Consider the following 17405-nt stretch of genomic DNA (forward strand, 5'->3'; position numbering starts at 1 on the left):
GTTCCTTCCAGACCTGATACTCTGTGATCCTCTAAGGGTTGAATGTGAGTAAGTATAACTTTTCCCAGAATCTTCTGGGCTAGTTATTGTGAAGTTGCTGATGTTGACACATCCTGCATACTGACAAGAAATAATCACCTTTAGTCAAGAGGAATTCCTTTACACATTTTAAAAGCTTTTACTTGAACTTTCCTTCTATAAAGACACACATGCATGAAATAAAACACATGAGTAGACAAATTAGCTTCCTGTGAGCTCCCTATGGTCCATGATGTATCAAAATTTCTGATACAGTTCAAATACAGTATTATATAGGATAACACATTCAGCTTCACAATAACTATCTGGGAAAATAATGAAAGAAGTCATGCCCACACCCATTCAACCCCATTTTTAGAATTACTGTGTCGAGTCTAGAAAAAACCTTGAAATCATCTAATCCAAACCATTTTAAGGAGGGGAAAAAAAAAAACATCGTCCACAATTCCCAAAAAGCTTGTGCTTGTTAGTGGAGCCTTGGGACTGAAATGAGAGAAATACTGACTGACTTAGTTGCACCTTTAACAACTGGCCTTCTCTACTTTCCCTCACTATTCCAAAGAGGACTTAAATAAAACAAAAACAAAAACAAAACAAAAAAAAAGAGCAAAATCCTATTACTAATCAACACTTAGCACATAGAATTAGTTTTCTTTGTACAAAACTGTAAACAACATAAAGCTTAATACAGATGTCTTTCTGTTTTACAAAACAGATGTTATCCTGAAGTTAATAATAAAAGTAACAATAATCTCACATTTCTATAAGTGTTTTTTGGTAGTTTACACAAGTGCATTCCTCCTAACTTGCAAGCAAGGTAGCTGTGCATATATCAAAAATTATTAAATCAAATCCCATTTTAAATCCAGTGCGTTCAACATTCATCTTTAATGATTTAATAATTTAACTGTTCACTACTATGAACCATTATTAAAAATAAACTTTTTATCAGGTAACTAATCACACCTAATTAGCTTGTCTCGTAATTCAAGTTTTCACATATCAATATTTGTTTAAAGCAGAATATACCTATAATGCTCCAACCTTTCAGAATTTATTTTACTCCATTCCTCTCTTCTTTTTCTCTTCAGTCCCAGCCAACTATGCTACTAGTTGTTCAATTCAACAAACATTAATTAAACTCCTACTATTTGCTAGGCAATAGAGAGACAATGGCAGGAGGAAGGAATGGAGGGAGGTGGAGACAGAGAGGGAAGAGAGAGGGAGGGAAAGAAAGAAGGAGAGAGAGAAGGAGAGGGAGAGAGAGAGAGATTGACTGCCCCTGTCTCAAAGTACTCATAATTTACAACATGTAAGCAGATAAAGTAATTTGAAGAGGAAGAGCCCAATAAATGGCGGAAAGTTGTCAAAGGCCAGGGTCAGTTGTTCTTTGATCTCATCCTGCCCTCTCCCACTTCCTTGCACTAACACAGACCATTTCCATCATTTTTGAAATGTACTACACCCTTGCCCCCAACCCTTTCTGTTGAAAACCTGTCTTGTTTCCAGGACCAGCTCAAGTATCAACTCTTCCATGATGCCTCTCTAATCTTCCCATCATTCCCCTATGGAAGTGATCTTCCCTTCCATAAATTTCTTAAGAGAACTTTGTTTTGACTTTTCCACTCTCTCTATCAAATTTTCCCTTGTATCACATTTATCTGTGTATATGTTTGAACCTACCTCTCTTTGACATCAGGTTATAATCTTTGAGGGCAGGGATTTTTATTTTGATCTCTGTGTTGCCAATCTCAACCATAATTCCATGTATACAATAGGCATTCTATGAAAGTTTATTTAAGTGCAATCTATTGAAAACTAAACAAAACTAGTCAGAAAAAAAAATAAGGAAGAATATGATATTCATTATTGTGACACAGCGCAAAATAAGCCTTGGATTTAGAGTCAGAGGACCTGGATTCCAATCCCAGATCTACTACTTTCACATCTGTATGACCACTGGGCAAGTAAAATAAATGCTTTGGGCCTCAGTTGCTTGATCAGTAAAATGAGGGGATTGCACTACATAACAGATAACATCCATTCCAGCTCCAAATGCATGACGTTACAATGTAATCTCCTCTACCCAATGCTATTCTTTAAATTTTACTACAGATGAGTCAGAAAAGCAGCATGGAGTAATGGCCAGAGGCTTAGTCTTACAGTCCAGAAGCTGGGAACTTAAGTCTTTCCTCTTACACATTTGAGCAGTATGCTAACCTTAAACAAGCCATTTGCCTTTTCTTATCTTTTTTAAAAAATATGCATCTTTAATAATGAACTTAAACAGGAATATTTCAACAGGCAAAGAACAGGAAACTATTAATTTTTACTAAGTGCAGTTTAGGTTTTTAGGTATATAGTAACAAAACCATCCTTATCTGTGTCCCTTCCGAATTTGCTTCTGGCTCACTTTTGCATATTCTTAAATCTTTCATTGAAGTTTTCTATTTAAAAACAACAACAGGATCACTACTCACCAAGCACCTTCTAACAACTTTTCCTTCTCAAATCGAAGCCTTCCCTTGAAATAATTAAGTTTAGTCAAGAAAAACAAATATACACATTAGCAAGATCTGGAAACATATGTCTCATTCTGCACCTCTTGTCTATCATCTCTCTTTTAGGAGGCTAGGAACATGTTTCCTTCTCATCAGTTTTCTGAAGGTATGATTAGTTACTGTATTTATTGGAACTCTTATGTCTCTCAAAGTTGTTTTCCTTTACACTGTTGTAGTCATTATATAAGTTGTGCTCTGGGTTTTGCTTGAGCTTGTATCAAGTACATGATACATTCTATATCTTGTACAAGTCTTACCAGATTTCTCTGAACTTGTTCATATTGCCATTTCACACCATATAACAATATTCAATTCCATTTGTTCAGCCATTCTCCAACTGATGAACCTCTACTTTGTTCCCAATTCTTTGTTACAAAACAGAATGCTGCTACAAGTATTTTTGTACATATAACCATACATGTGTAGAAAACTCACGTGAAGAGCTCTTTCCTTGAGCTCCCTTTTGGTTAAGTACCTTATGGCGTCACTGGGCCAAACGGATTGGAATCTTTCAATGTACAGTTCCAAATTACTTTACAGAATACTTTGACTACAATACAGCTCCACCATTAACACAGACCCTCCAACAATTTTCATTTTCCTTCTTTTAAAAAAAAAACTTTTTGCCATTCTAATGGGTGTGAGGTAGAACCTTGGAGTTGTTTTGATTTTCATTTTATCTTATTAGTAGTACTCCAAATTATGTTTGTGGGGCTGTGGATAGCTTGCATTTCAGATTCTGAAAACTGCTTATGCAAATATTTTAATCATTTGAAGTTGGAGTCTTATTCTTCCATATTTGTACCAGTCTTTACATAGTCTATCCCAAAAGTCTTAATGCAGCTGTAAGCTATTAATCAATTTTTGGAACACCCTGTATAACTTGGCTATCAGACCACCTTCAGAGAAATTTCTGCAAAGATTCTTCCCTACTTAATCATTTCCTTTCTGATTCTACCTACACTGAGATTGTTGGCACAAAAGCTCTTAAATTTTATGCAATCAAAATTGTCCATTTTGTTTTTGATGATAATCTCTATTCCTTGTTTAGTCAAAAAACTCTTCCCTTATCCAAAGTTGTGAAAATTGCCTTCAGGACTAAATATAAAATCCTCTTTTTTTGAAATGTAAAGCTCTTTACAACACAGCCTCTTCCTATATTTCCAATCTTCTTATACCTTACTCCCATTTTCCCCCATGTCTTCTTCAGTCCAGTGACACTGGCCTTCTTTCTGTTGCTCAAACAACACACTCTATCTCCAGATTCCCAGTATTTTCACTGGCTGTCCCCCATGCTTGAAATTCTCTACCTCCTCATCTCTATCTACTGGCTTTCTTTAAATACCAGCTATTAGAAATCTCTCCTGATCCCCCTTCTGTCTGTTGAGTATCTCCAATTTATCCATTATGTATCCCATTTGTACATGGATATTGTCATGTTGTTTTCCCTATTAGACTGTGAGCTCCTTGAAAGCAGGGCTTGATTTTTCCCTTTCTTTGAATGCACAGTGCCTGGCTATAGTCTGTACTTGATGAGTATTTGACTGACTAAAAGGAATTTTCAATCCCTTTATACTTGTGTTTATGACAGGATCTTTTTTTATATAGTCCAAGTATCCATTTTGGAGCTTTCAAGATACTATGCCTAAAGTTAATTTCTTCTAGAATACTTTCCAGGTTTCTTAGCAACTCACTAACTTATCAGAGCCTCAGGCAACTCTCTAAGACTTTAAGTTACAGAGAATTTGATGATCTGCATCAGTTGGAGAGGTAGAGAAAAGGTAGAAATTTCCACACCAGATTCAATCATAGCTCCTGGCTACCCCCAAAAATAACATAAGGGAAAACGGATATCTCATTATGCAAATTTAGTTGCAAATAAAGAAAAAGCCACTTACCACCAACTATAAAAACAAAAAAGCTGGCTAAACTTAATTGTTGAAGTGTACTACTTTTATAAAATACTAATACCTTTCAATCATTTCTTGGGATGATCATAAACTCTATACCAACAAGGCTATAAGGCCTAAAAGAAAACTAGGACAATACTGCTTTTAAAACTTAATGCAGGGACACAATAGATGCACCGGGCCTGGTAGTAAGGGGAACCTGAATTCAAATTTGGCCTCAGACATGTAACTCACTAGCTGTGTGACCCTGGGCAAGTCACTTAACCCCAACTGCCTCACCAAAAATTAACAATAATAATAAATGCAATTCATAATCAAAATAGTCCTTTGACCTTTCAACATACCACTGGGACACCTGCCCACTCTGACCCCTCTGCTGAATCATTATATCATTACTGCTGGTAGGAAGGGGTACCTACCACCACCACCTTTACTGCTGCTATAACTTAACTATGGAAATCCTCCTTTAATTTCCCAACAAAAGATCCATGCCCAATTCTACACTTAGGAATAGCACGTCTTTTTCTGAAACTCCTTAACGACACTCTATAGGGTCTCTATGAATCTAATTCAGATTCTCGTCTTGTATTGGGAACTAAAAATTTTACGGTGACTTTCTTCTGTACTCAAACTGACTTGCTAATATTCTTATTCAACTTCAAAAATGCCTTTTAGTTAGTCTGATGTGAAATAATCTCTGTATTTTACAAAGTGAATCATGGCAGGATGAAGGTGAGTGAGTTCTTGTGGATTCAATAATAGAACTCAAGTATGAATTCTGGGTCTTTTGGTCCAAATCAGCCACCATATTAAATGCTAATGATGCAAAATCACGCTCCAAATTAGCTTTTAGGTTTTTTTGTCTCAAAACACTCTTTTTGGTCTAAACATCTAAGTTATTATTGCTAAACCAAAATAACAAGTGTAGTACCTTCTATTTATTAATATATAAGCAGAATCAACAGCTTACAAACTAGAAATCCTTCATTTACTAAAACACTATTTAATAGTGATAACCATTGTTATTCAGACCTATGAAGAATATCTTCACTGTCAATTTGATCCTGCATTCCTAGTTTTTTTTCCATTTCCTATAGCTATTAAGTTTCATCTAACTAGTCTCAAAACCATTATTCTATTCTACTATAATCTTTCTAGATCCATTTCTATTATCTAATATAGCAGCTGTCTAGAGCATCAAATCATTACAGAAATTTGTTCAGGATGCCATCTATGTCATAAAATTGAACAGAAGAACATTAAGAACAAAGCCTTTTGGCACACCACTCAAGAGGGACCTCCAGATCAACATTTATCTATTTATCACCACTCACTGGAGCCCACTCTTTCAACTAGTTGGGACTTCATGGAACTGTACTAACATCTGGTCTACATCTCTCCATCTTGTCCATTAAAAATGTCATGAGAGATTTTATCAATGTGTCACAAAACATTCATAATGTTTCTCTTCTTCTTTCTAGGAATTTTAGGAGACTAAGAAAATTATTATGTATCTATATTCCCACTGAAAATATAAGGTCCAGGAGGGGAAAGACTGTTTTCACTTTCTCTTTGTATCCCTGGCCACCGTATCCTATAGAAATTAGGCAGTCAGTAGGTTTTTTTTTAATTTAATAAACATAAAATGTTACTTTTTTCAGTAACATTCCTGATACTTTTACTATGTATTTACCAGAAAGGAATGTAGTTATTGAATCACATCCTATTCATGAATAAGAACTTTAGTTTTTGGCAGGTCATTAACCTACTGAAGACCATCAATATTATTCAGTTCATTAATTTAGTGTAAATTGCTCTCCTGTGCCTCAAACAGTGAATACAATTAACTATTCCAGTCAATAGCTTAGCTTCTCATTGGTAGGATGATGGACAATTTTTTCATGTTGTTTAGCTTCGAAACTATTGATAACTTCTCCACAACACAAAATATTGTTTCCCCTTTTTAAACTCTGAATTATAAAGTATGCTTGATTAAAAAAAAACCTACAACCTGTACTCTTCAGGTTAATAGTCTTAAATAACTAGCACCTGGGTATCGATAATAAAGCTTTTTAAGTAAAATTATTTTACCAAAATTTCTACCAATTTCAAAACCTTTTTGAAATACAGCAAATGTAAAACATCATTGACAATATTATCTGAGTCCCTTTGAAAATGAATTTCATAAGTCTGTTAAATCTCATACTCAGATACTCAGTCTGTAAAAGAAAAAAACTCTCAGGCACGCATTGGTGTATCAACTTGGTTTGGGCTAATGAAACAGTTCTAATATCCTTTTACCTAGTAGTACGTACATTAGGAGTGAAGGAAAGGTGGAGTGCCATCCCTTTTTATCAAATAGCTTGCAGAAAGGGAGAAAAGTATCATAAGCTTTTGTCTGTAAAGTGAGGGGTCTGTACTTCACAAGATGATCCCCAACTCCAAATCTATGATCCTGCGGTCTTAAGAGTAGTGGCACATAATTTCTTTTTCCAAGTGAATCTCTTCTATTTTTAAGCCATTTTATACTTTTACAAGTTGTCAAGAAATCTATAGTGATAAAATTCTCTAAGATCATTTTTTAGAATCTGCTTAGAATTGTTTCCTTGTTTGCTTCAGCAGATGATTGTCTAATTCAGTGAAGCACTTACCTAATTTCCAAAATGAAAAAAAAACACAAGAGTAAAAATACATTAAAAACAAAAGAAATGATTTAAAATCACAAGGCAGAAGGAGCTTGCTTTACTGATATTAAAATTATACTTCTAATAGAGAAAAAATGCACTTATTTCCATTCTTTATGTGAATTATATACCATCCACTAGTGGCTGGCCTTCTATTTCCTGATGGAAAACAGGTCAAATTTCCTGCTTTCAAGTTCTGCAAGTAACAGATCCAATAAATGTCAAATTTAACTCTTAACAACCAGTACCAGCTGTCCTTTACCTTAAAATTAGATATTTTGACTTGTAAACTAATAATGGAGACAAATATCAAGGCAAATCAATTATTTCTTAAGCATTTCCTAAGAAACAAGAGAAACTGACAGAATTGAATTAAAAAAAAACTTGAACTAAAGTCCTTTTTGTTAGTGAGATAGATCATTCAAAGGCAAACCGAGATTTCCTTTTGACTGCTGAGAGATGCTTACATTTAGATCTTTAATATGTCTACCAATGACAGCATAGTCATTTTGCCACTCAAAACCATTCGATCTTTAGTGTTATATTCCACAAACCTCAACAATCCTCATTCCTCAAGATATCTCATTGCAAGATTTATGGCAAGTTTCATTCTCCAAACATGGTATTCTTTTTTTTAGAAGGAGAAAATATATAGGCTCTTACCTCTCAGATTTCTGGGATGAATCTGTTTCGTCCGAGGCATCTTCTCTTAGTCACAAGCAACTTCTTCCTCTTAGAAATGGTGGTATAACCAGGTCAAGGAAGGGTAGCTCCATAAACCCATAAAATGTGTCAGCTAATCCATGCACTGTGAAAATGAAAACAAAACTACTCAATGATAAATTGGTACAAATACTGAGACTTCAGTGTCAGGACAGGAGCCAAAATTCAAGAACACACATCAAACAGGGTGAGCTCTCTCCTCTAGGCTCACTAATCTGCCATTCAAGCCTGGCCTGTAATAGGCATTGCAACAGTAAGACCAGACATGTTCATCTCAAGATTTGAAGTTTACAAAGGACTTTGTATTCATTATTTCATTTCTTCCTCAGGAGGTGGTCTAGTAAGGGCACAGGAAGGCATTAGCCAGGATCCCTGATTTCAGTGGTCTAAGTCATTCCCCTCTATCAACACAGTACAGATTGGCATCTATTGTGCAATCTATACCTTAAACAGTTGTCTAGCATACTGAGGTGTTAAGTGACTTTTCCAAAGGTCACACAGACAATGGTAGGGCTTGAAGCTAGGTCTTCCTGACTTGAAGGTCAGAAGTTCAGAAAGGCTGATTGACTTGTCCATGGTTACACAGCTAGTAACATGTCAGAAGCAAAATTTGAATGCAGTGATTAAGTCCAGTTATTTTACAGGTCTGAAATTTCTTAACAGGAAATCTGGCACACAGTCCCACCTCAGTTTTCAAATGACTCTACTAATAATAAAAATATTATTACATTTTAATGAAGGATCCAATGCTCCATTTTGGCATGAAGGCAATTAGAAAAGGTCCTTTAAGATTCTACCAGTAAGAGTACAAGCTCTAGTAGGTCTCATCTTGACGGAATGCATTAAAAATTTCGGCTTCTAGATCACGAAAGAATCAAATTAGCTAAGTTAACAGACATTCATCAATAAGTGATTACTACAACCACTGCAACTCACCACTATAGTATACTAAAGAATTCAACAGTTGCAATCAGTGAGATACAGCCACACTAATGAAATCCTGGATCCTTAAAGTATACATTATTAGAAACACAAACTATTGAATAGGACGATAAAATGTATTTGCTATATACAGTAATCTTCAACTTCAACAATAATTTAAAGATCAGTGATTTCATGTACTTTTTCCATCTATACCTTACCTGGGGATTTCATGAATATATATGTATATGTGTTTATGTATAAGTGTGTACATATGATATATATTTCTATATAATGCACATATATGTGTATATAAAATAATCACCTGATGGCCAACTATTAAGTGATGAAGCTTTTCTTTTTTTAAGATGCTCCTCAGAAAAGACACAGTCAGTCCATCACTGGCCTGTAATAAGACTTTCCAGGGATGGGAACTACCAGGAACTCCATATAAGATATCCATGGAAAACCCAGGGTCACCTTCATACCGCAAAGAAGCATTAGAATACAAAAAAATTGCAAACTCTCCTATCCCAGATCAACTACAAAAATATATCACTTCTCCCAATCACTCACATAGAGCTTGTCATAAACACCACAGTTAAAAAGCAAATTTTTCTTTTTTCATTAAGCTCCTTTGAAAGACAGACGGTAAACAAACACTAAGTACTATTACTTTCTCTGTTTCTAATAGGACAGCATGATCACTATGCAAAGGCCCCAAAGCCAGAAACAGGGGAATTAAAATGTTTTTAATTCCTAGTGAGCTAGTCACTAGGAATTCATTATTTGAAACAGTCAGATACCATATAGCTAAGAAATAATTCTAATAGTGAAAGTCAGTTGGCATTTGTGGGGAAAGAGACATTTCTTGGAACACTGATACAGTAATACAAGCTTTTAGAAATGCTTGGATTGATGCTTGGAAGTAGATGAAAGAGAAAGGTAAAAGCTACCTATTGTTATTAAATGTCTTTTCCCTTCCTCAAGCTAGGTCAGTAATGGCCATAGTAAAATATTTATAAATCTCTCTGAAAAAGAATATTGGAAGAATGTAGAGCATAATACTGGATGATGATAAATGCATGGCATAATGTGTGGTAAATGATTTGCTAGATATCGGATATGGTCAGGCTCTCTGTACTGTAGCAGCTTACAAGCCACAACTCGGGGAACCTTGTTTGCTCATTTATCCAATACAGAATTAAGTATAATTCGTGAGAAATAAGCATCAGACTCTTAAACTACATTTCTTTTTATATACACAGAGTCGAAAATAGTCACAATACCTAAGATTTCTAAAGTGTGAACTTTAATTTTAATGCAATACAATTACATAATTCAAAACGATTTGGACTATAAAATTTTAAACATGTCAATTTCCAGTCTGTTAATATCTCTTCCCTCTACCCCTACACTGCCTATCCACCCTTCCTAGCTTACCATTCCATGTTAAAATCTTTATGGGAAAAGATGGGCATTTTAAAGGCTGCAGCTTTACACTAGCTTAGTACGATCATTCCTTTATGGAAAAAAAATTACTACATACAGCAAAAACATGACATGATCAAAAGCGTAAAGACAGTTGCAAAGGGAAAAACATGAATGAATGTGGAGGGCGGAGCCTGGGAAAACCCCTCTGCAACGCTGCACTGAACAAAGCGCTTCACATGCCAGGACGAGGGGGATGGAACTGAAAACCCAGGACAGACCCGAGAGTGGATGCAGAGGAGGAAGAGGAGGAAAAAGAGAAAACGATGGAGCCAGAAGGAGGAAGAAGAGAAGAAGAGCAACGACAGCACCCGAGCCTCCCCACTGCGAGCACACACCCCCCCCTTCATTCTCCCATCCACAGCCAATAACTCATTAGCAAGCACCACAGAAATGCAAGCCCCGAACCAACACAACTACAAGCCCATCTTTCCAATCACAACTACTGCATGCGCTTATCTACAATCCAGAGGGAGAAGACGAGAGTAAACAGGGACTTTAAAGAAGGGGGGGGGAGGAGAAGAAAGAGGGGAAAAAAGAAACCCACAAAGCCTTGGGGTGGGAAAGCTGAGGCCTGGTCTTCCTCACGCCCCCCTTTTCTTTCCTCCTCGAACCCAGCCACCCCCCCCCAAAAAAAATGCGTCTGCGGCGGTAACAAGGTTTGCGGGGAGGTGAGATTTCTTTTTTACCTGGTCGGGCTACGAGACCGGAGCTCTGGCGGCTGCAGCAGGGCTGAGGCGCGCACTAGTAGGAAGTGTCTCCCCCCACCCCGCCATCCCCTCCCCGCTTGCTCCTCTCGGCTCCCTCTCCCGGCAGGTCGCAGGGGACCCGCACTCCCTCCTCCCTCCCCGCACCCCCAGCCCGGGGATCGCGTTATCCGCGGGTCCTCCCTCGCCTCGCCCCTCGCTCCGCCTCCTCCCGGGGCTGGTTGCGGCGTTAGTGCCGCTGCGGAGCCCAGTTCAAACCTGCAGCTGCGGAGCCGCCCGCCACCGCCGCCGCCGAAGCCAGCCCCGGCCCCGGCGCTGGAGCTGCTGATGGCGGCCGCCGCCGCCGCCGCCTCTGGAGGAGGCAGCAGCAGCAGGAGCCGCAGCCGCGGCAGCAGAAGCAGCCGCAGCAGCAGCTCGGAAGCACCGCGACCCCTGCGCGGCGGCGGCGCCTGGGATCCCTCCTTCACTTGACAACCTCAAACACAAACATGACCTCCCCCTCCCCCTGCCCCTCCCCCTTCCTCGCCCCTTTTCTCTCCCCCTCCTCCAGCACAGCCGTCGCCGCCCCCAGCAGTAACCACTCTCCACTCCGGCGACTGACACTAAAACAACCCGCACTGAAATATCAAACGCGAGGAGCTGGCCCCGGGGGGGCGGAGGGGAAAGGAGTGGAGGACAGGACCATGGAGGGGGGCCTGCGCCTAACATTTTTCTCTCTTTTCTCAGCACTAAACATGATCGTAGCGGGCACCTGGTGGGGGGGAAGGGGAAAATGGGTGGGGGGAAGGGGGAAGGAAGAGGGGGGCGGGGGGCAGGAGAAGATATCGAGGGAGAGGAAGGACCTAAGCGCCGGGGGAGGGAGGGTGCTGTCCACCCTGGAAGGACTGGCTGCACAGGAAGTGATATGGGGCGGACGGACGGACACGGCTTGGGGTGAAGGGGAAGACATCCCAGAGAGTGCGACCCGCTTTCCCCCTAGGGAAGCCTAGACGCAGCTGGGGGTAACCCCCCACCGGGAGATGGGCGAGGGAGTGTGCGGAGAATGGGGGCGGGGCGGGCGAGCTCTCAGAGAGAAGAGGTTACCTCCTCTCTCCACTAAGACCGGGAGGGAGGACACGCTCAATGTCCTCCGGGGCCGGAGGAGGAGAGCCGGCTCCAGGCGGGGGCGGGGGAAGGTCCGGAGGCTTTCCCGCGGCGGGGCGGGGCGCCCAGGCAGGGGTTCCCCCAGGGGCAAGAGGAGATGCGATGATTGGCTAACACTTGCTCGGGGGCGGGGCCAGCCGGGGGATGGGGGGAAGGGGGAAAGTGGAGTCTCCCTCCTGGAGGGTCGGGGCTGTGAGCCCCTCAGGGAGAGAGGACCCTTCCGTGGAGGCTCTATACACTGAAAGCCTAGTACAAGAAAGAGAGAGGAGGCTGAAGCCAGCCATCCGCGCCCCATTCCAGTCAAGGGGTTAGGGGCACTTTGAAGACTGGGTCTCTCTCATTCCCCCCTACCCCCCGCCAACGGGAATCAGGAAGTGGCACCTCCCCCTCTACGCTCGGGGGGGGGCGGAAGGAGGCGGTGGCTCCCCTCACAGGCTACGAAACGCGTAGTTCAGCTGGGGGAAGGAGGAGGGGAGAGGCGAGAAACGCCGCGGAAGCGGGAGTTGGGGGAAGGGGAAAAGGGAAAGGGAGGTCGCCGGGTGACCCCGGCTGTCCCATGGGACCAGGGGGAGGGGCAGGGAGTGGAGCTGAGTGAAGTCACGCGGCGACGGCTGCTTACGGGGGAAGGGCTGAGAGGGTCGCGCGGGTTTGAGGGCGGTTGGTTCAGGGGAAAGGGGCGGGGACAGTATGGGCTTCCAGGTCTTTTTACTTTCTATTGCAGGATGTAGGCCGGGCCGCTGACGTCATGGGATCTCCCGGCCCCGCCCCCTTCCCGGGTTGAATGAGGGAGGGGTAGAGAATGGGGGATGGTGTAGGGCAGGAGTGTAAGGGTGAGCAGAGCGGCAGGAGGTGGGGAAGGAGGGAATAGGGGGTACCCCAAGGGGGTTTCCTCAGCAACGTGGAGAGGGAAGGGAAAAGTCATTGTGAAACTTGAAACTCATTAACTTTGAAAAACAACTTAAAAAAAAACCTGGAGAGGAGGGTGGAAGGGACGAAGGGGAATTATTATTAACCATGAAACCACAGTTTTGGTGGTGGCGGATGTTCTTATTAAAAGAGAGGAAAGCCAAGGTTATTCCAGAGGCCCGCTCCAAGCGCTTGGCTGGTGGTACCCAGGGCCGAAGCTTCAAGGGGGATTAACCCATACCTGCCTGCTTCTCTGTCACAACTACCCTCTAGGGGCCAAAGCCAGACTAGGCAATAAATCCAGCCTTGGGGAGGAGGGAAAGAAGGCGGAAGAGAATTACTTAAATCAGGGTTTGATCTCAGTTCAGGATTGAGAAAAGTAGAAAAAAAAAAGAAAAAAAAACAGGTAGTGCAAGATTGTAGACGGGAGAACACTGAGCTGTATATAAAGCTGAAGTGGACAATCTAGGGAGGTCTTAAGGATCATTTTCAAAGATTCAAAGTATGTTTCACAGTTATACCAGGAGGCAGGGATGGTAGCGATGGATGGATGAAAAGGTCTGGGATGTAGAGATACTGCCACCACAAACTTAACAGGAGAGAAAGGAGCAGCCTGAGGTATCAAAGAGCTGGATGAGGCTTCTTTACTCTTAAAAAGCAAATCCAAGATTAACTAAATGAAAAGGGTTAGGACATCGACTACTTAATTCTAAAGCATGCCATCAGGACACTTGCCTAGATTATTTTGTTCCCTACAGCCTTCACAATGCATTTCCGCTGCTCAGGGTGGACTCCCTAACCTAAAACTGCTCCAGAGACTAAAAAGAAACTCAAAGCAACAGAAACAAAAAGATTACATAAACAAGAAAAGTAAGCGTGTAGACATAAAGAACAATGCATAAGGGGAGAGAAAAAACAAGAATTATTTTAAAACAAGAATTTATAAGTAGGTAAAAACCAACGCTCATTTCAATAATTATATAAATTGTCAATGACAAACTACTGAGGCGTTTCCTTGTAATAGTATTTGTCTTTGGAAGCTACTTATATCACTATCTTATTCACACAAATGTGTGAATCCATCTTTTAATGAAACAAAATGGAACTGAGGATATAGTAACAAAGGCACATACCTACCAAAATTAATAATCTTAAAGTTCCAAAAAGCCTACTTTTTAATTATGAAAACAATTTACAATAAACCAATTCAGAAAATATAAAAATTCTCATGTTAACATCGATTCTGCTTTGTGTTACCACATTTAAAACACGTAAACTTAAAATAATGATAGTCATCAGAGACACTAGCTATATATATTGAATGTATACATATACATTCAATAGGACTACTCAGTGGGTTATTTCGAATTCCTATGAAAATTTTAACTCATTCAGTGATACAAACTTGCAGTTTTGAATTGCATGAAAAATTAACATTTAAGTCTGTCAAACTACAATTTTCTTAGAGCAAGACGTAGTTTTGGGGGGTAATGCACAAATTTACTGTTCTACTAATTATTAGCTCATAGATTTAATATATATGATTTGAGTGTGTGTGTATGTGTATACATATATATATATATGATTTGAGTTTACTTTCTCAGGTTACTTACATGTGAAAAGAAAAAAGTCAATTTCATGTTTAATTTTTTCAGTAATCTGACAGCAAGAAAAGCCAACTAAATAGGCGTTAAACTTTTTTTTTGGCCACAAAACAAGCCAAACATTTTTCTCAATCTTTACACCATACAGACCAAACATGGAAATTTTCTTAATTTTTCATTAAGCTACTGGAAGGGAAGGTGCGGTTGGCCTTCTTAACGACAGCATTTCACCATCAGAAACAGATACAATGTTGGGGGGTGGGGAAGGGGGAGAACGTTCATAGAGTTCATACCTCTCTCTTCCCGGCTGTCCTCCCCCCCACCACCATAAGGAACGAATTAGCTTATTCACCACCATTCCTAAAGGCAAAGTAATCAAACCCCCCAGGGGAGGGGGGGACGAGGGGCGGCGAAGGGGGAGGCCCGAGGTTATAAATTAAATTGTTATTGTCTGTGTAATTTACTTTCCGTAAGAAAAGTGAAACAGAATAGTCCACTTTGCAACCCCCAGTCCCAGGCATGACCCCATCTTTCTCTTTAAAATGCATCCCCTCAACCCTCCCAGTACTCTCACCCTAACTACCGAGTTCAGAGTTTAATGTAAAAAAGGAGACTCGCATTTCCCCTGCAGCGGCCCCTCCAGCTCAGAAGCTCTCTGCCCACAGTGAGGAGCTAGGGCTTGTAGGGCTGCTGACTCGGAGATCCCGGAGGTTCCTGCTCGCTGCCGCTGGCGGGTCACACACGCCTTGTCCCCTCCTCCTTCCCCCGGCTCTGGGTTTTCCCGTTCATCAGCTTAATCCTCTCCTCCTCTCCACAACTCACTGACGAAACCTTCAATACACATGCTAACTTTTCCATATATTACAGCTTTTTCAAAGCAAAACGTCAGAAAAAGGGTAAAGAAAAACTTACCCAAAGTGCAATTCCAAAGTCATAACTAAAGCTTCCTGGGTTTAACTTTTAATTTTAAAAACAACAAATGCAGAAACCAAAAGCCTAGTAGGTTGAAAGTGGGCGTGAGAGGAAATGCAAAGGGGAGGTGCTTTCCCTCCGCTGCCTCAGCTCCCCCCTTTTCTGGCCCATGCCTGGGACTTTGATGCTATCTATCGCACCGCCTACGTTGTATAACTTCAGCTCTGTGTCTCTGAATGCTGTACATATATTTATTAATTTATGTGCTTTCGTACTGAGGGAAGCAGGTGGGTAATGGTAAAGGAATCCAGAAGCAGCAGAGAGAGAAGCATTAGCATTAACTTGCCTTTGTTGTCTAAGTATAGATAAATAAATTTAAATCCCCCTTTTTATAGTATAGGATGATTAAATCAAGAGATTCTTTTTTTAAATTTAGACACAGGAAAGGCATACTAAATCATAAATATGTTCACTCTCCATCCCCAAATCTGAACATCCTAACATATACTCTCTAAAGTTTTGTTTGGTTTTTAACATCTCACTTTGGAAGCTATCTATTAGTTCTTCTTAGAGACAATTTTGCAGTCTGAAAGATGAAACTTTAAGAATGTTTCTCTGAATACAATAAAACCTCACTGTAAAATGCTTTGAATATTTACTATCGATTCAGTTACATTGAAGGTCAAATCATCTAGGCCTTGGCTCCTCATCTGTAAAATGAGGGAATTGGCCTGGATAGCCTTAAGGTTCCCTCCCACTCCAAATCTCCTATCCTCTGATTCTGTCTCCTGAGGAAGTCTATAACTAGAGATGATCTCTTCCACCTGTGGCTCCAATCTTACATGCAGTTTCTATTCTAATTTTCTTATTAGAATTGTCCTTGCTAAATCTCAGGGTCAGCAAAACCTGGATGTATTTTTAGACAGATTGTTTTCAGTAAGTACTGTCGAAAGCAATGATAACGAGTTTTTCTTATAGTATCTCAAGGCCTACAGTTAACATTGAGCATCCCCACATGTGCCGGACACCATACTAAGCACTGTGGAGAATATAAAGACAATATGACACAGTCCTTGATCTTAGGGAGTTTACAATTGAATGAGGGAAATATGATGAAAATGAATAGAAAAAGACATTAAAATATACAGATGAACATATCAAATTATACACTACATAGTTTAAGTGTTGCAAGGTTTCTTCTCTGGTTGAAGTCACCTAAGTGCTTTGGTAAAACTTCAAGGGGACAGTTTTTTCAAAGAGGAAAAGTTTTTGATTTAGCAGAGAGGTAGACAAAGCATTCCAGGCAAGAGAAATGGCATGTGCTAAGTAAGGTTGAAAAGTGAGAGCAAGTGAATTATTTGTGTAGGTTTTCCTGGCAAGAACAGAAAATCCAAGTCAGTGTGTAATGGATTATAAAAGAAGTAAGGTATGGGGAAGGCACAGGCTGAAAGGCTTTCATTTCAACCACCTACCTCCTAGTAGGTTAAAAAAAAAAAGGCTTGATCAGAGGGAACCACTGAAAGTTACTATGGGCTTCTTCTGGTTAGAGGAATGATATGGTCAAACTGATGCATAAAGAAAACTGTTCACTCCATTGTATATCTTCTTTGCTTCTCCAGTACCTACGAAAGTAAACTGGATTTGGAGTTAAGAGGACCTGGGTTCAAGGTATTCCACCTCTTTGGACCTCTGTTTCCTCATCTGTAAAATGAGAGGAGTTCAGACTAAGGTCCCTTCTGACTCTAAATCTTAGGAGCCTGTGATTCAGTACCATGTACACATAAATATTTAACATGTACTATTG

At 40.4% G+C, this 17405-nt stretch overlaps 1 protein-coding gene across 4 annotated transcripts in view; it reads right to left on the reverse strand.

Annotated features, from left to right (window-relative positions):
* HIVEP1 (HIVEP zinc finger 1) overlaps nucleotides 1–15711 on the reverse strand; it is a 179561-nt gene extending 163850 nt beyond the window's left edge. The window contains exons 1-3 of one of the 4 annotated variants that reach the window (XM_021009855.2): nucleotides 9164–9311; nucleotides 8646–8775; nucleotides 7858–8002 (exon numbers count right to left, since the gene is read on the reverse strand). In XM_021009855.2, the coding sequence (XP_020865514.1) occupies nucleotides 7858–7897 (40 nt within the window). In that variant the 5' untranslated portion in view covers nucleotides 7898–8002; nucleotides 8646–8775; nucleotides 9164–9311. Of the gene's footprint in view, nucleotides 1–7857; nucleotides 8003–8645; nucleotides 8776–9163; nucleotides 9312–11018; nucleotides 11108–15601 lie in introns of those variants that run through there. The other 3 variants (XM_021009853.2, XM_021009854.2, XM_078153601.1) reach the window with 3 other exon arrangements.
* Nucleotides 15712–17405: the final 1694 nt, after the last annotated feature.

The sequence above is a fragment of the Phascolarctos cinereus genome, unplaced genomic scaffold, assembly GCF_003287225.1.
Source record: "Phascolarctos cinereus isolate Bilbo 61053 unplaced genomic scaffold, phaCin_HiC Scaffold_4;HRSCAF=312, whole genome shotgun sequence".
Taxonomy (NCBI): Eukaryota; Metazoa; Chordata; class Mammalia; order Diprotodontia; family Phascolarctidae; genus Phascolarctos; species Phascolarctos cinereus.